Source organism: Apus apus, chromosome 8 (assembly GCF_020740795.1).
Source record: "Apus apus isolate bApuApu2 chromosome 8, bApuApu2.pri.cur, whole genome shotgun sequence".
Lineage (NCBI taxonomy): Eukaryota > Metazoa > Chordata > Aves > Apodiformes > Apodidae > Apus > Apus apus.
In genome coordinates this window covers 17,225,513-17,244,306 of record NC_067289.1, presented here as the reverse complement: position 1 = coordinate 17,244,306, position 18,794 = coordinate 17,225,513, and the positions used below count along the sequence as shown (strand labels likewise).

The window sequence follows — 18,794 nt, the reverse complement described above, 5'->3', positions numbered from 1 at the left end:
TGTCATCTTATGACACAGAATTCTAAGTATAAGCATGCCTTATGTGAAAAACATTAATTTCACTGTGTGGCCCCAGTTCTTTTGTGGTAAGAACAGTTGGTGATTATTCACTAGTTCTTTCCTTCTATGCCATTCGTGGCTTTATAGACCTCACAAATACACTTATCTTTATTCCTCTCTTCTATCCAGCTGAAAAATCTTGAATTTATGCTTTTGTGGAAGCTGTTTCAATCCTTACTGTTCTCATTCCTTGCATAAAGTAGTTTTAAGTATAATACCCTTTTTTTTTTTTTTAAGTGGCATAGTAATGTTTTCTGCTTTATTTATTGTCTTTTGTAACAATTCTTCATTGTCTTTTGGAGTTTTTGATGCTGGGAAGTGAGCTGTTGTTTTTCAATAAGTTAAGAATTTTCCCCCTCTCCTGAACTTGCTTTCTGTGAGTATTTCTTGAGAGTTATCAGAACTGTGTTGTGTCACCGGGCTCATTTGCTTGTATTGGTGTACTAATAAGTTCCTGAATTAGAGAAAGTGCTGTCTGATTTCTCTTTGATAGTGTAGACATGATTCATTAGGTGTTTCTTTCATGAGCATTGCTGGATTCTGTTATAGCACATTGCTAATGACATTTTCAAGGTTTTAGTTTCTAAGAAACTGTACCTGCATGTTGGCAACAAGGGTATTGCCAGTTGATGAACACCTGGAAAAATAATAGGGACTCAGAAACCAGATAAGCATTACTGGGGCTGTTGGTAGCTTTTGTATTCCATTCGTTTGCTCTAGAAATGCATTGCAGAATTGCTTAGAAGTTTTGTTTCTTAATATGCTTTGAAGAATTTCTAATGTGACACAGAATGGTATGGTCTGTCTTAGAATCTTAATTGTACAGTAGTATGACTAATGTTTTTCTTGATAAGATCTTTCTAGATACATGTGGGATTTTGACAACCTTGCCAAGATGGGAGATGTGCGATGTTCTTGGCTGGGGCTTTGCATCTATACTTGTCTGTATGGCAAGATGCTAAAAAGGCCTTTCAGAAACAGTGCCCTAGTCTTGTATCAATCATCTTTTCCACCTTTGAGAAAATTCTGTTGAGCAGCTCCAGGGAGTTTACTTATTTTTTTTTGCATGGAGTGTTGAAGAACATTGTATTTGGACTCCCTAAAAATACCATGTCTTGCAGTTGTACTTCCTTATTAAAAATTCTATCATTTTTTTTAGGTGGTGAAAAACTTTTGCAATGACAAATACAGGCTGTTGGTTTTGTGTTGATGTTTTTATTATTATTATTAATTATGAATTGTTTTTATTTATTATTATTAATTATGAATTATTTTTATTTATTATTATTATTTATTTATTTGGAAGACTTTTTAACTCACAGGCACTTTTTGTGTGCTCTGAAAAACAATTCTGCAGATAGCCTGTGGCATTAAAATGAATTATCAGAAATAGGGAGTTTGGGCAAAGAGTGACACAGTAAACAAACTATGAGTTCTTCTGCTGTAACCTTGTGCAGAACTTTTTCCCACTAATGACTCATTTGAGACACCTTTGGCAGGTGCCTTATTAATGCTGACTTGGGTAGATTTACTGCCTTTAGTGAGTCAGTAATGTAATATAAACTAAGTGAGAAGTCTTTTAAATTCAGTTTTTAAGTGTTGCATATTTTTTAGTCACTCCATGAATCATGATGTTGCAATGTTCTTTTGTTTTCTTACTACTTTGCTATCTTTTGTAATCATAGGTTTAGTGAATAAATTTTTTGAGATCAGGGTCCTGGATTATTGAAAGCCTGATTAGACATTATTTGTTGAAGTTAAATGAACAAAGGACAGATTTATGCTCTTATCAATTTCCTGTTCTTGTCCTTCACATGAGTTGAAGTGAGGTGTGTCTTCCTGTGCTACATGCTTACATGTTAATGAATTACAGACTGAGTCTCCAATAAATGGTGGCGTTTCTGGAAAAAAAAAAAGCATGATGCAAAGTTAGGATCAAGTGCTTTCTTTTGATATGCGTAGTTTTTCAGATACTGTGTTTTTAGGAGGCTACAACTTAAAGTTGCTGTTTTCAAAAATATAAAGTAACTTTGCTCTGGTAAAGCAATAAACATAGTATCTGTGTGTGAGACGAAGATTTTTACCCCAGAAGCTTTCTCCGCCAAGTAGTGGAAGCTAGAACACAAACAGGGCACTGCAGGGAGTGGTCCACTAAGGTAGCCGGACCAGTCATGAGCCCCCTGCCACTACAGATAGCAAGGTAATTTCCTCAGATAATTTTGCCACACTTAGCTTCTGATCAAAAGGTTTGTTTGAACTTTGCAACACTTTAACTACTCTGTATCATTGCTGTTTCCTTTCTTCTCTTATATTAGCATTTTAGGTCTGCCTTTCACTGGGGCTATGGAAAAACTCCCCTGAGATCAGCTCACCTTTTAAGTGGTTGTTAATAAAGTTACTGTGTTGTTGAGAAGTGTGGCTGGGAGCAGAAAGTGTTGTCATTTTTTGTTCCCTTTAGTTTAGGGAAAAATAAAAAAAGCAGGAAACAATATGAAAAGGTACAATTCTGCTTAGTGTGTGTCTATTTTTTTATCTAATCCAAGGTATTTTTGAAGAGGGGACTTGAGTAGTATTCTGAAAATAATTTGAATTTTCTATGTACAAGAATATCTAAATTACCTGAAGAGGGTGTAAATTCATCAAGAATGTATGCCTCAATTTCACTGTGAAAGCCAGTCATTGATTTCCTGAGCTGATGTCATAGGTACCTGTTTTTGTAATTTTCCTCTGTACTTCCTTGTGGTGGGATGCAAGGTCAGCCAGGTCTATCTATTTATCCTCTGGAATGCATAAGCACAATACTGCTGTTACTTTATGCTTTACAAGTGCAACAATCTAATGCAGATCTAGAACATGCCTTCCATGCATCTTCTGCCAGGCTGAAGCCTGTTCTCTGAGACATTTAAATGATGGTCATTGCTGTTGCACAATAACCTTTAGAAGAGGTGTGAAAGTTGCTGGAGTCAGGAGCTGTGGACTTTGAGCATGGTTTTGAACTCTGTCTGTCTTGTAAAAGCAGATTGAATGTCAAGATGCCTTGGAAGCAGCTGCCCGGGCAGAGGGCCTGCCACTGGACACCTCCATACATTCCCATCTGAGAATGCTGGATGAAGAGCACTACAAGGGCAAATACCACTACAGCCTGAGTGCACTGAAACCCATACGGACTACAGCCAAGTAAGTCTTCAGGCTACAGAAGAACTGATACAGCATTTGCTCTTCAAACCAGTCACAAAGCAGAATTGCTGCTGTAGGTCTGCTGACTGATACTGAAGACACCAGAATTTGTTTAGAAAGTGTGACTGTTGCGGGCTGTTTAATATTCTGAGTACTTTCAATGAGAGGAGGCTTTGTTTTTGTTAGGGATTTACAATTCTGTTTTCTTTTTTATTTGATTGTGACTTTTTTCTTTTAGACATGAGCACCCTGTTGATAATGCTGGGCTTTTCTCCTGCATGACTTTCTCCTGGCTCACTCCTTTGGCCCACAGAGCATACAAGAAGGGGGAATTGTTTATGCATGATGTATGGTCTTTATCAAGCCATGAGTCTTCAGATGTCAATTGTAGAAGGTAGAGACATCATGTTCCTTGTTAATTTTCTTGTTTGTTTTTTAATATGTTGGTTTCTAGGAAAGCAGCACTTCGTGCCTTTCTCAGAATAGTGGAGTTTAGTTTTTTGCTTTATAGATCACTTCTTGCTGCACCACTCTGTACTCTTGCTGATGTCAGTGAACTTAGAAAACACTCCTGGAGACAAAATCTTCTAATTGTTTCTTCTCTGATTTTGTCTTTAAACTACTTTTCATTAAAACAAAATTTTCTCAGGGCTACACTGAAAAGCACTTGTGCTAAAATAATGAAAATACTGACAGTAGCAAGGTGGTTTGTATATGGATCAGATTTTGCAATCAGGCTGGCCTGTGTCTAATGAGAGTTTTTCTCAGGCTTTGACTCCACAAGTCTTCTGTCAGATCAGCAAGGAAAGACTGACAAGCCAGTATACTAAGATTGCTGAAGAGACTTTAGGCAAAACAAAAGGCACTTTTTTCATCCCTCTCTCTTCTGTAGAAGTAACAACATGGATATTTCAAGATGCAAATATTTCTCTTTACCTCACAAAATGCACTGTGTATTTATTTTTCTTTACATCTGATAATTTTTGTTGCACTGAGCTAGGAAGTGCTTGGAATTTTCACAAAGAAATACCTATGAGACTACCTTCTCTCATGGTGAAAATTTATAACATGAGTCTTCTGTTCTTATTAGGCTGGAGAGACTGTGGCAGGAAGAACTGAAAGAAAATGGACCTGACGATGCTTCTCTCCAAAGGGTTGTGTGGATTTTCTGCCGCACCAGGCTCATCATTTCCATAGTGTGTCTGATGATCACCCAGCTTGCGGGTTTCAGTGGACCAGTAAGTAATATCCATCCTTTTTTTAACAACCCCAGAGGTCTCCATCTCATGGCCAACTGTAAAATCTTAAGGTTTCATTGCAGAATCACTTAAACGTTTTTACTAGCTAGAAATTTTGAGGCAAAATTCCAGAGTGATCCAATGTTCCAAGATAGGTTTCCTACAGCTGGTGGATCAGTTGCTGAATACTGAGGCAAGTTCTTGGAGAGGGAGGGAAAGTTTAGGTATTGTGCAGAAAACACACACATGGTTTTTCTTTGGTTTTGAGTATAGTTTAAAGTTCTTCGTTAATTGATACATGGTCTCTTTGCATTAAATTCTCATGTGCAGGTCTAATTGTTTTCTTTTTGCAATTCTGTATGTTTATCTTGGAATAAAATTAAATCTGATTAAACACTAATCTTAGATTATTGGAATTAATAGCACAGTCTTCAACAACTGGAATGAAGCAATTTCATTATAGCACTACTTAAAAGCTAATGTGAACAGGTCTCAAGAAGTCTGGGTATAGTCTTTATGGATCCTACAGAGAATGGTCAGACAGGTTTCATGTAAAAGTGTTGAGAATGTTGTTGCCTCTAGGAACTGCTGCTGTTTGTTGCTATGGGTCATAATGAAGATAACATAGGACTTGACATTCACACCATTTTTTTGTCACCTGTTTGTTGCACGTGCTGTGCAGATTTACAGTTGAAACTTTGACTAAATTTATTCTCTACACATTTCCCTTGAGGAGTAGGAGCAGTATTACTGCTAGTAGTACACGTTTCAGTGTGCTGGTAAGCTGAAGGTTCATTTCTTGGGTAAGTACACTTGGGTGCACTGTTAGGTGAAATGTCTTTTTTAAAGTTTTCCTGTTTTTAAATGTCTTATCAAAATGTTTCATTTTTTTAAGCCCTTTTAAAATTTGCCTTGTTTCATATAATATGAATAACAATAAATGTTTCTGTGGTATTGTTTTCTTGGTGATAACTTATACTAGCTGACATTATAAAATACATGAACATACTTTGGTAATTAACAATAAATAGTTAAGGTTTTAACAGCACCAGCTTCTCCCAAGAAGAGCTTCTGTCATTGTTTCACTACAGGGCTTTAGTTGCTGCTTTGACCTTTAGCAAAGACCTTGCAGCAGGGTTGCTCCTAATTTCTGTAGTGTAACTTTCTCAATTTGTCTAAGCTCAACTGCTGAATGAGAGAGGGGAAGGAGAAAAACCTGCTTGACTAGGTTGGGGACTACTGCTGCAATTTATGCTCCTTTTGGGTAATTTAAAATTGCCTATAGGCACTTGCCCATTTACATGCAACCTTATTAATTTCTCTGAATAAGGAATGATTCCCTTTTGGTTCCAGCATTTGGCATGAAAAATTAAGTCTTTACCATCCCTCCTCCCTGTTTTTAAAAGTGGCATGCGTCACAGGTATGCCTATGCTGTCTCCTCAGAAGCATTAGTGCTTTCTTGTATTGTTACATCCTTTCAGTCAGTGAAAAGGGGGATCAGGAAAAGCACTTGACTTGAACTCATGAATTGGTGAAAATTACAAACATGGAGTTAAACACTAGATTAAACTCAAATTTTTACTGAAATGTCTATGACCCTGAAATGCCAACCAACACTATGGCTTTGCTAATGAACATTATGATGGTTATAAGTGGAAAGTAGTTGTTGCAGACTTCCTGTGTGGATATTTTTTGTTATGAGAGGTCATTCAGGTGTCTTCTTTTATTTCATTTTGATGAATTCTGCATCTGGCACAGTATCCAAACTCATAACCTGGTGAGACAACTGGATGTGTCAGCCTGCCTTCTAATAACCATCAGAATGTACTGGTATAGGTGAGATGCTAATTATCTCCAGTGAACATTTGCTGCCAATTGATCAGCTACCAAAACTTTTAAAGTTCATATTGAGGAGCAAAGAAGCTTTTTGATTACTAGACATAATCAGTTTAACTCCAGGTCTGAACAAGGTACCTGTTGGCAACTGTTCAGAGCTATTCTTCCTGTTTGGGAGATGGGGAAACTTGCTATCTTAGTGGAGCACAGCTTGACAGTTTGGTCAGTTATTGGAGGGGGGAGTGGTAAGCTCTTGGAGGTAAGTTTCCCAATTTCCCAGTTGGCTCCAGTTGCTGCAGCCCCGTGCTGTTGCATGCTGGCTGCAGCAGGGAAGCCAGCACTGCAGTGGGACCAGTGACAGAAGCTGTTCTTTAGAATTTTCAGGATGGCTGTTTTCTGCGTCAGAATGAGACAGTCCTGCTGGGCAGAGCCAACGCCAAGAGCAAAGGTAAGGTAATGTTTATTCAATGGGAATGCTTAAGACAGCCAAGCAGCTAGTACCAACCACTATGGTAATAGTCACAGAAGGTCCTTTTCCCCTGTTAGTTATGTACTGTAACATTATTAAATGATAATGTAAATAACTTAATGCTGGATTCTTGTCATTAAACTAGTTTGAATTCAAATAGTATGTGTTCAGATGTAAATGTTAATTCTGTGTGACTTTTTTCCCCCCTCCCTTTTCAAAATTCTTTAATCACTGTTTCCTCTTTTCTTTCTTCCGGAAAAAAAAAAAATGGGGGTATAATGTAAGCTGGTCCCTATTTCATCACGGGAGATGCTGAATCTATAAAATAGTGCTGAAAAATTGCACTAAAAAGTTTTGGGAGGAATGAGACCCCAGGAAACATCTGCTATCTTTATACATCCTCTCTTGGAGACTTCCAGCAATGCTGTGGTGTGTGAGAAAATGCTTGCAGTCTGCGACCATGCTGAGTTACAGCTCGTGAGGAAAAAGGGGGATTTTTACCCCAGTTGCTCAGTGACTCAGTTGCATATGTTGGATTGAATTCTGGAAAAAGAAGTCAGAAATCTCCTTAGTAACTGCAAAACAACTGTATGCAGTTGTGGTCCAAACAGTCAATGTAAAACTAAATCCAAGTAAGGAGAAAGCTGGAATGCAATAGATCTGTGAATGTGAGCTCCTCACATTTGTTCAGGAATTGATATGTAAATTTTCTCAGTGGCCATTCTAGAACCTGATGGACATCTGGCTTTAATTCACACCTGTGAAAAAGAGCAAAATTATTTACAGCATGTTTCCTTGGTTCTGATGTGCAGAATTATTTTCCTCAGAACACATGAATTTGATCTCCATTTTTTCATTTGGTGCTTGGCTGTAGCTATCAATACCTTTGCTGAAGTAGTGGGTTTTTTTTTTACTCTCTTCAAACTACACAGAACTCTTTATCCGCAAAACCTGCTTTAGGCAAGACGACTTCAACGGACTATGGTTGAAAGGCTTCTCAAATATTTTCTTTGGTCTCAGATTTTTTTTGTTATTGCTGTTTATTATGGGCAAAGGTAATTCTTTGCTCTGTACTAGCACATCAAAAGCACCGGTATCTTGAAGCATCATTTGTTGAAAATCTCTCTAGAAAATCTCTTACTGTCTGTGAAGCCTTTAATGTAGGATACTTTTAAGCCAGATTTCAGAATTTATGCAGCCTCAGAAGCCTCCTCAGTTGGCACCTGCAAATTTGACCTCTTTGGACTTCACAAACAGATTCTGGTTTTGTATCTTTATAATTTTGTGTGTAGTTTCAAACCTAGTTTGTTAGAGGCTAAGACTGTTAGATATTAGCCTTTTGTAATTATCCTGTATGTGCAGATTGTATGTTTACATGATGCTCTACCTGTTGTACAGTGTTTGAGATGTTACCATTTAAGATTGCACTTGATTTTAAATAAAAGCTTATTGTTTCACAGTCAATAGTATTTTATATTGCTGGTGATTGTGAGTTTTATGATGTTATATTGTGACAATAGAGCACAAAGAGCTGGAGGTGGGAACTGGTGGTTCTGAGGGCTGTCTTCTTTCTGCAGGTGATGTTTGAAATGTGATTTCTGAGGTAAAGTGTTTGTGTTTGGGGGGGAGAGGGTAGGGGAGGGATTGAATGGTTAATTTCTTGTCTTTTTTTTTTTTTCCTGTTCCCAATGATGTGTGGTATTGCGTACCTTGTGCTTTCTGCTTGTTTTTTTCTTTACTATTAAACTGCTGATGTTTATTTCCAGGAATGTTTTGCAAATGTCCTTCTCACTCTTCCCCTCTACAACTGTAGGTACATTGTTCCTTTTTATCAAATAAGCACGTTTGAAGCAAACCAAAGATAAAATAAAAAAAGGTCTTAATGTCACGTAAAGGAATGTTTCTTAATGTGTGCAGATGTTATAAGTAGTGACTATATTTAAAAACTCTTCTATATGAATGATGCATTGCTTCCAGCTGACTGACAGATTTATGTTAAGTTAGAAGACACGGACGATTAGAAGCGTGCTGCAAGGAATATGGTTCCAAATTAAACTCTTCACTTACTAAATTTGACCCAGTGCTTGGCTCTAAGCAGGGCTTTGTATTACAGAACTCCTTGTATTGACACTTTTTACTTCTAGAAAGAAGAAACTTTCTATTTCAAACAGCTCTTTTTAAAAGCAAAGTAGCCCACTTGTTTCTAACTTAACATAAAGTTGTTACGTTGTCTCCTGGGATGATGGGGTGTTCATGCCAGCTTGCATTTCTTCCTGTAGGCGTTTGTTGTGAAGCATCTTTTGGAGTACACACAGCAGAGCGAGTCCAACCTGCAGTACAGCTTGTTTTTAGTTTTTGGCATCTTCATGACTGAAGTGGTGCGATCTTGGTCCCTTGCCCTGACCTGGGCTTTGAATTACCGCACGGGGGTTAGACTGCGTGGAGCTATCTTGACAATGGCCTTTAAGAAAATTCTTAAGCTGAAGAACATAAAGGAGAAGTCTCTTGGAGAGGTAAGCTGCAGCATCACTTTGGAAATGCAGCGTGAAAAGGGATATACAATATATTCAGTTGAGAATGAGTTGTGCCTTAAATCCAAATCTGTTGTGTGTATTTTTCAGCTCATAAATGTATGTTCCAATGACGGGCAAAGGATGTTTGAAGCTGCAGCAGTTGGCAGTTTGTTGGCTGGGGGCCCTATTGTGGCCATCTTAGGAATGGTTTACAATGTCATTATTCTGGGTCCAACAGGTTTCTTGGGCTCTGCTGTCTTCATCCTTTTCTACCCAGCAATGGTGAGTGGGAAAGAATTAAGACTTGGTAATTTTTATTATTTCTATAATAAAAATAACATGTAATAACATTTTTATATATCTATATAGCATTAAACATTTTTAGTTTTGAAAATAAGTTGTTGAAGTTCGTGAAGTTTAGCCCACTTATGATGCTGCAGGTTGTTGGTGTTTCTAGAGATGGTGTGTGGAGCAGAAATTTGGAACAGGAAGCTCAAAATGATAGAGAAACGTAGAAAGTGGAAACAGGAAAGCTGATAGATATGACTTAAGTGTGCATAGTAAAACAAAACTACAGAATGCTCAGGTACTTGTAGATGAAGTTGGAAAGACACAGGGCCTACAGTTTATGTACAGGAGCTCAATGTTGCATGACCACATCACTCTTGATTTTAACCAAAGATGTTGAAAAGCACTGCATATGAGAGAGGGTGTTCTTGGTTAGTTACTTCTGCTGAGTTGTGAAACAGCCTATTTCAAGATGAAATATGAAGGATCATCACCATATTCATAATGCAAATATTAAAAAGCATGGAGTCTGAATACTGTGAGGTTCACTTTGGTCTAGTTTATCTGGCCAAAAGTGAGGATTCAAATAATGGGATTATATTTTAAAGAGAGGAATGAGGAGTGGTGTTTGATCATATTTTCCAGTTCTTTTCAACAGTCCTTTTCTGTTTAAGAGGACTTCAAAAGAGGTTGTAGTAGTATGAAGAAGGGCAAAGAGCAGAAAACTGGCTTAAGTGTAGTGTGTTTGTTTTGAATTTCAGACCGGGAATGGAATGAATGTAAGAGTAGCAGATACTTAGAAACATGTGAATAACTATTTAATTTTAGATTGGTTTAGTAAAATTGTTAGAACTGTCTTACCACCTTCATATCACTGGTACATGGTAGAAGTTGATCTTGCTGTGCAAATGCCAACTCAGTCTTTTGCCTCATGGGACCAGGTTAGAAGACTGGCTAAAATGGGTTCTACTGCTCATTTGCCATGAGGGTCAGCTTGGTGTGTCTTTAGGTTAATGTTTGTAGACTTTCTGCTTCAGAAACTTTGACACGTGTGGTGCCATTCAGTGTTGGTAAAAGCACACACCTTTATTTTCACAGATTTTATTTTTGTTGAAGCTTACTCTTGTCAATCTAGTGCTCAGTGCAGATGGAGTGAAAGGGTGTGAATAGTGCTTCCAGCTTGCCTTTTATGTTAGAACAGCAGTCCCTTTGCCTCATCCCTGAATCTCTTTCAGATTCAAAATTGGCTTTCTCTGTCATAAGGAGGAGTTGAATGTACTTGCTCTGAGTTGTCATTAATGTTGTGTGGTGTTGCCTTTTGTTTCAGATGTTTGTATCACGCCTTACAGCTTATTTCAGAAGAAAATGTGTATCAACAACAGATGAACGTGTGCAGAAGATGAATGAAGTTCTTAATTACATTAAGTTCATTAAAATGTATGCCTGGGTTAAACCATTTTCTCAAAATGTTCAAAGTGAGTTCACATAATCTGTAAATGTCTCCTTTTGTGCAGATGCCCTATTGCTCAGTAGCCTGGTGCATCCTCCCTGCTTAGTACCAGGGATGTTGATGTACATGGCAGTGTAATAATCCATCATTCAGGCTTCCTGTTGGCTATGTACAATGGGTTGGACAAACAGATCTGCTTCTAAAGTTTCACCTTCTAAATTAATGATGTTTGACTTGGCTCTAATCTTTAATGTTTAAATTTTTGTTTTATTTTTATCATTTAACAAATGTGCTTGCTGCTCCATTTTAAAATAAGACCTGTTTTTATGAAGGTTTACAGACCATTATAGTCTGTTTGTCTGTGGTCTTTATGAGAAGCTCAGTATTTAGAGTGCTGTGGTAGTGTCTGTGCCCCCAAAATCATACTTCACATGTGGTGCCTCTATTTGTATTTCTAGAAATCCGTGAGGAAGAACGTAAAATCTTGGAGCGCGCAGGCTACTTCCAGAGCATCACTGTGGGTGTGGCTCCCATAGTTGTGGTCATTGCCAGTGTGGTGACCTTTTCTGTCCATATGATCCTTGGCTACGATCTTACAGCAGCTCAGGTAACTTGCTGCAGTGTTGAAAATACTCTTTATGATATTGCTACAGTAGCTTTTCTGCTGAAATGTTTCTCTTCATCAGATTCTTTGCTTTGTGGCTGTGCCTGTGTGGCACACACATCTGATGGGTGTGACAGCAGCCCATGTAGTCTTAGATTTTGCACAAAAAAGCAAGGCTTTGGAATTACTGGATGTTTTTATTTTAAAGTGTGCTTGGATGCAAACAGCACAAGTGTTACAATAGCATTTGAACTCGGATCTTCACAAGTAATAGGCTAATGCAAAATTTTCTAGCTGCTGCTTTTGGTAGAACTACAAAGACTGAAGGTGTCTGTTTTAGTCTGTTGCAAAGAGTTGTGTAGATCTGCTGTTTTCTGCTGACTGAGATGTTAAATATTCAAATGGTTATTCTTTTACTGTGGGCCTCTTCTATGGCTTTGAAATGCTGCTGTGACATTTCAGCTTTTAGAAGGCTGGAGTTAATATGTTGCATTCAAATGTGATTCTCTTGTCTCATTTTTAGGCTTTCACAGTGGTCACTGTCTTCAATTCAATGACTTTTGCTCTAAAAGTAACACCTTTCTCAGTGAAGTCTCTATCTGAGGCCTCTGTTTCTGTTGACAGATTTAAGGTAAGTAGTCATTTGGCCTTTCAGCTTTAACTGCAAGTGTGGAGTGTTTTTATGTGCAGAGTAGATGCTGAGGGAACACTTGGAAGGTGATGTTGTTTTAATGGTTGAGGCATTGTTTGTTTTACACATGGCACTCCAGATTATTGGATCCTGCAAGAGATACAAATCAAGTGAAGAAAAAGTTTAACATAATACCAGTGTGGGAAGCAAAATATTCTTATTTCATTATTTTAGGATTTTTGTTGTCTAGTGTAAGAGACACAGAATACAGCACTAGATAGCTCACTGTAATTCTTACACTGCCTTCTAAGGCCATCTGCATGAGAACACGTTCTACAGTGAAGTTTGATGTTTTGTTAATGAAACTCTTTTGGAAATGTCATGTATTATATAGGCAGCTTTGCACAAACCAGTAGAGTTTCATTTGTAGTCATGAAAAACAGGTTTTGTATTTTCAGACCAGATACAGTGACTAAAGCTCCTATATAAATAAAATGCAGTTGTGATCTGATGAAGCAGAATCTATGGCAGATAATTAAAACCCTTATAAGAAACAATCCACTCTTCCTTCATTCCCTGTGAAGTGAATACATTGTGTGTACTTGAACTCAGAGGACAGGCCTCTATTTTATTTTCTTTCAGAAGTTAGTGCAGAGCACATTGCAGACATTTCCAAATAGCATGTCACAAACACGGACAGAGATATGGAGTCAATGTAACGTGTTAATGAAACAAATATTGGTGTGTGAAGAAGATCTGCAGAGTTGTTCTGAGATCCTGATGCTTTTAAGTATTTTTATTTCATCTTCCAAGTCAGCCTAAATCAAGCTTTCTTAAATCTAACTGCATTGAAATGAGTTCTGAGGGAAAGAGAAGGAGAGGGGAAATTGTAGCATCATCCCAGTTTGACTCTAAAAAGTGTAGTCTGTGTAGGGAGTGTAACACAAGGTGGGGGTACTCTAATATCACAGTAAAAAGATAACTCTGACTCTGTAAATGAGTATGAGCTTTCTTATGAATGTGTGATTTGGACATAGCAATTGCAAGAGTAGAAAAGGCTGTGAATTGAGAAGTCTTTAATTGCAAAAGGCTTCTTGGTTCAACACATGAATTATGTATACAGAGAACATTTTATCTTGTAATTAAACTGTGTGGAAAAACCTCTTCCTAATCTGTGTTGATTGTAAGTGCTGATGGATGTGGTGGAAAACACAATACAGTGGACTTAATGTCTTGCTTCTTATTGCTCCACAGCCCAAGATAGGTTAGCTGAATTTGTGTGAGATGACTTTTTCCCAGCAGAAAAGTTGAAGGGTAAAGGCTGAAGTTATAAGTCATTCCATCTCTTTCCATGAAGAGTTGCTGTGTGGGACAAGTCAGTCACTTTCCTTCATAGTGACCTCTCCTTTCCAACCTGTGTTCTACCCCTGTCATTTTAATGTGGAAATTACAGAGCTGCAGTTGCCAACAGTGTTAAAGAACAAGCCCCTTTCATATCACATCCAAAGTATTGCAGTTCTGTAAAAGTCTTAGTGAATCTAAGTGCTTCCACCACATCTAGGAATGCCCCAGCCACTCAGCAGGCCTGGAGTTAGTTTACACTAATGAGCTACCTTTTGCTCTTCAGCTTCCTTCTACTGTATAGCCTGATGTGTTTTGCTGCGTGAGTGTGCCGTAGGCTTGTCTCCCAGTCTTGATCAGGTGTCTCATCTTTACACCTCTCTCACAACTCCTATCAGAGTTTATTTCTAATGGAAGAGGTTCATATGATAAAGAAAAATCCAGCCAATCCTCACACTGCGATAGAGGTGAAAAATGCTACTTTGGCTTGGGAGTTCTCCCACGCCAGCGTCCAGAGCTCACCAAAGTTGACCCCCAAAGTGAAAAAAGACAAGAAAGTCACCAAGGGCAAGAAAGAGAAAATGAAACTGCAAAATGAGGGACAGCAAGCTGTGCTGGCAGAGCAGAAGGGCCATCTTCTAGTGGACAGTGACGACCATCCTAGCCCTGAAGAGGAGAACAAAATCATCCACCTGGTTAACCTTCGGCTTCAGAGGACTCTCTACAACATTGACTTAGAGATAGAAAAGGTAAGAGAAAAAAGGGCAAATCTGAGCTTTCAAAAAGCCTAATTTTTAACTGTCCCTTGGAATAGAGGGCTGTGTATTTTAGCACGAAACGGTGCCTATTGCTTTTGTGCTCTCCTGCAATATCCATGGCAACTGCAGTATCTAGTATGCAGTGTCTGATCTTGATGTAAACAGCTGTGCCACTTTAGCAGCCTGGATCTTTCTAAACAGCCTCTGAGACAGCTGCAGGTTTTATGGCTTTCACATCTAATGGTTTTGCTCTTTGTAGCTCAGTATATGAGCCATTGAGCTTAGGGAATCATCAGCAGAGCAACAGGTATCAGTGGGCTGTTGGTGGATGGTGTATTCCTGCAGCCATTTTGTAATTTTGCAGGGTTTCAGCTATATTCTGGGTGAACATTTTAGGTGTTTAGATGTACTAATGGAGCATAACAGTGCCTTTTCATTGAATAATGTGCCATTTTCTTCCTTGAGAATTTTTTGTATGATAGAAGGACACAAATTTTGAAGAATTTTAGAAGCAGTTGGAGCCCTCATTCCAAGATTGGTAGAAGTATATTTAATGCTAAAGAAAAAGCATTGAACTTAACACATGACTGTATAGCAGTTTGATGTTGTAGTAATGGGATCCAGGCATTTATCAAGATATTTATGGTTACATTGTCTCCTGTAGTCATATGACTAGTCATATGAGGGATAGTTCAAACTATTTTAAACTATAAAACCACCTATATTTTAAACTTACAAAAAGTTTGCATATAGTTTTAAAAAATAGCCTTGGAAAAGGAGTACACATTTACTTGAAAATGTGACAGCCAGTTTACTGTCAGAAATTAGAGGGAAGGTCACCAGTGTGTTCCCCAATTTGCTGTACACCTTTTTTTGTCCCCTCTGTCCTCCTTTACATAAGGAACAAATACAGTTTTTAGGAATTAATTGTTTAATGTATCAACCCCCATCCATTTTATTGCAAAGAAATGCTTCAAAATGACTGAACTCTAGCCTTGTCTTGGTATATATGTTCCTTAGCAAACTGCACCTCATAAGCAAGGAGTTTTATTGGACCCATATATCCTAGATTCTGCTTTTCTTTGGGCCTTTCCCTCTTTATATCTTCCCTTATAATACAAAAGCATCCTGGTGCATCCTGTCCAGGCAGACCTTGATGCATTTGGCTGGGTGCAGCATTCTCAAGGGAATGCTCAAAGGGAAGCTAATCTTAAAATACGTTAACTTTTACCAGGAGAGCTGATTCAGTTTTAGTCCACTCTTTATTATTTGAGTGTTAAAATACTTACCGTCTTGCTTTTCTGTCTGCTATGTCCCTTTTCAGCCCACTAATGCCCACCTGCCCCCTTGGAGGGACTGAACGTAGTCCAAATTCTAAAAGAGATGGAGAGTATAAGAAAAGAGTACCATAATTTATTTTTTTCTGCCTAGGGAAAACTTGTTGGAATTTGTGGCAGCGTGGGGAGTGGAAAAACTTCACTTATCTCAGCAATTTTAGGGCAGGTGAGAAATTCTATTTTGACTACTTCTGCTCTTTCACAGCATCATAGAATGTTTTGGGTTGGAAGGGGCCTTAAAGATCATCTAGTTCCTATCTCCTCTTTCATTTAGTTGTACTCTGCAGAAGGAATTCTGTTCTAAACATGGAATATCATAATTTCACTGTTTTTAATTTCAGATGACCCTGTTGGAGGGTAGCATTGCAGTAAGTGGCACATTTGCATATGTGGCCCAGCAGGCCTGGATTCTCAACGCTACACTTCGGGACAACATTCTTTTTGGCAAGGAATATGATGAAGAAAGGTTTGTCAGAACTCTTTGCTGATAATCTTGAAAACTTAGTAGTTCTTGGCCCAAACATTGGAAAAGGTAATGCAGAATACCTTGCAGCTAAAGCCTGTGTATCCTTTTAGAGTCTGTCTTTTAAGACTCTTGAGTCTCATTGAGGAGCCTGCCTCTTGCAGGTGGTCACTGTGGCTGGCTGCTGTCAGTGCCCCTGTCATGGCTCATCTGCAGTGAGTGCTGTACCTCATGCTGGAGTGCTGTCTGACCTCTGTTTTTGGCAGCTGCTGTGGAGCAGCCTTTGAAGTGGCTTTTGCTTTTGCTGTTCTGGCCTTGCCCTCTTTAAACACAGCAGCTGCTGTTTGCCATGTTCTAGCACCTTCTGTGGCCTTCCTGCTGTGGGGGTCTTTCCTGTGGCCAGTGCTAGCTATCCCTGGGAAGAAACTGCCTCCTTACCTTCATAATACTTCAGGTTAATTATTATCTTCTGTTTTGTCTTGAGAATCCAAGGCAGATCATTTGTTTTAGGCTGTTGGAATGACTGATATTAGTGTAGAAAGTGAGATACTGCTGTACTAGCTAATACTTGGGGGCGGGGGGGGAGATGTTCTTACCATTTATCTAATTGTTCTTTAGATACAACACTGTGTTGAATGGTTGCTGTCTAAGGCCTGACCTAGCCATCCTTCCAAATGGGGACCTGACAGAGGTATAAATTTTGCTTACAGGAAACTAATTAGTAGCTGGATAAAGGAGTTTTGGTTTGGCAGGCTAGACTGGGGTGAGGGGAACATCTGGTATGCAGATAAGACAAGCTGTTGAATGTGCTGTCTTGAGCTGAGCTTTATTTGTGTGGGCTCTGGGCTATTGAGAGTTGTGCCAAGTTTTTGACTCAGATATTGACAGTTTGGGAATGTTTTGTGTTGTAAATTTTTAAATGCCGTAACAGGACCTATTTGAACTTAATTTAAAGCAGCTAAGAAAAAAGCATGGATATGTTAGTACAAAAATAAAACAAAATAAGCAAAAAAGTACTGCCACATTTCAAGCATATTAGCCATGAATTTGAATGTATGACATGTTTCACAAAAGTGCTCACCTTAACTAGAATGAATATATTTATGCATTAAAACAATATATAATATTGTGGGAAGTGTGAGTATATATGTAAAAATATTATGGTCTGCTTCATTCTGGTTGCTTCTTGAGCTCAGTGTATCTGTGGTGCATGATGCTGCAGGAGTAAAGTAATGGATGTGTCTGCACAGATTGGTGAACGAGGGGCTAACCTGAGTGGAGGACAGAGGCAGAGAATCAGTCTGGCTCGAGCCCTGTACAGTGACAGGAGCATTTACATCCTTGATGATCCTCTTAGTGCCTTAGATGCTCATGTTGGAAACCACATTTTTAACAGTGCAATAAGAAAGCACCTGAAGTCAAAGACTGTCCTTTTCATCACTCATCAGCTTCAGGTACTTATACTTTCTTTCTTGAACTTTTTTGAAATGCTGTTTGGTCAGTTGCCTTCGTACTAGGAATTTCTATGCCCTGACCTGTTACAGCACAACCCTGTCTGCCTAGAAGATGCATGGTTTTACATTTACAAACTAGGCTTGCAAATCTGCACCGAGCCCAGTCTAACTCTTAATTTTGAGTGGTGCTTGGTGTCTGCTTGGGACTGGTAACACTTGGCTAAAGAGAAGTTATCAGCAAAATAAGTATATGGTTCAAAAACACTTTTGATAACTCACTATAAAGCTAATTCATCACATCAGGGAACAGATTTGGTGTCAGTAAATCAGAATTGATGTACTCTGACTTTTTGTTTTTGCCATCCTCTGTGCACAGAAATATTAATACTTAGTTTATTGGTATTTGCAGTGTTTAAGTATCCTGAATTGTCTTCCATAATACTGTTTCAGAATGTAAAAACTATTTGTATAGAGAGAATAATCATGGTGCTCTAGTCAATGCAAAACCTTTAAAAGTCAGATGTCTGTTATGTGGGAAGATGTGTGGTGTGCAAATGTCTATAAATGCCTTGAAAGGACTGAGTAGGAGTGTGTTTTATTAGACATAACAATAGAGACTTGTCATTTTTGCCATTTTCTCCAGTATCTTGTTGACTGTGATGAAGTGATCTTCATGAAAGAAGGCTGCATTACTGAGCGGGGAAGTCATGAGGAACTGATGAATTTAAATGGGGACTATGCAACTATTTTTAATAACTTACAGCTGGGAGAAACACCACATATTGAGGTACTTGTTTATTTTGAAGTGCTCTGAATGTTAATTTCTCTGAGATGAACCAAATGACATAGTTAGAATACTGGAAAATGGCTTCACACATTCATGTGTTGATCTGACCAGAAGATTTCCTGCTTCATTAGCACTTTTTATTTGCAGTCACAGTTTGTATTTAGGGAACGTGTAGTAGAGGAGACTCTGCCAATGAGATTGTGAGTTAGACATGAAACTGTTGTCTCATCTAGTGATGCTTGTTCTTTCTTTTATTGTACACCTCAGTTAATTTGCCTCCAAACTAGCACAGACCTGGACCAAACTTTGAAAAAACTTTGCTGGTTTGTTACTCCTTTTTCACATAGGTTGTGACTGAGGCACAGCAAAAGTGACACAACTTGTCAA

At 38.4% G+C, this 18,794-nt stretch overlaps 1 protein-coding gene across 4 annotated transcripts in view; it reads left to right on the top strand.

Annotated features, from left to right (window-relative positions):
- Nucleotides 1-18,794, top strand: part of ABCC5 (ATP binding cassette subfamily C member 5) — a 47,890-nt gene that overhangs the window by 10,772 nt on the left and 18,324 nt on the right. Inside the window, exons 3-16 of one of the 4 annotated variants that reach the window (XM_051626045.1) lie at nucleotides 3,080-3,237; nucleotides 3,476-3,631; nucleotides 4,328-4,475; nucleotides 9,061-9,294; nucleotides 9,403-9,576; nucleotides 10,910-11,057; nucleotides 11,491-11,639; nucleotides 12,160-12,267; nucleotides 14,007-14,357; nucleotides 15,798-15,869; nucleotides 16,045-16,169; nucleotides 16,785-16,857; nucleotides 17,417-17,620; nucleotides 18,264-18,407. In XM_051626045.1, the coding sequence (XP_051482005.1) occupies nucleotides 3,080-3,237; nucleotides 3,476-3,631; nucleotides 4,328-4,475; nucleotides 9,061-9,294; nucleotides 9,403-9,576; nucleotides 10,910-11,057; nucleotides 11,491-11,639; nucleotides 12,160-12,267; nucleotides 14,007-14,357; nucleotides 15,798-15,869; nucleotides 16,045-16,169; nucleotides 16,785-16,857; nucleotides 17,417-17,620; nucleotides 18,264-18,407 (2,244 nt within the window). Of the gene's footprint in view, nucleotides 1-3,076; nucleotides 3,238-3,475; nucleotides 3,632-4,327; nucleotides 4,476-4,569; nucleotides 8,595-9,060; nucleotides 9,295-9,402; nucleotides 9,577-10,909; nucleotides 11,058-11,490; nucleotides 11,640-12,159; nucleotides 12,268-14,006; nucleotides 14,358-15,797; nucleotides 15,870-16,044; nucleotides 16,170-16,784; nucleotides 16,858-17,416; nucleotides 17,621-18,263; nucleotides 18,408-18,794 lie in introns of those variants that run through there. The other 3 variants (XM_051626043.1, XM_051626046.1, XM_051626047.1) reach the window with 3 other exon arrangements.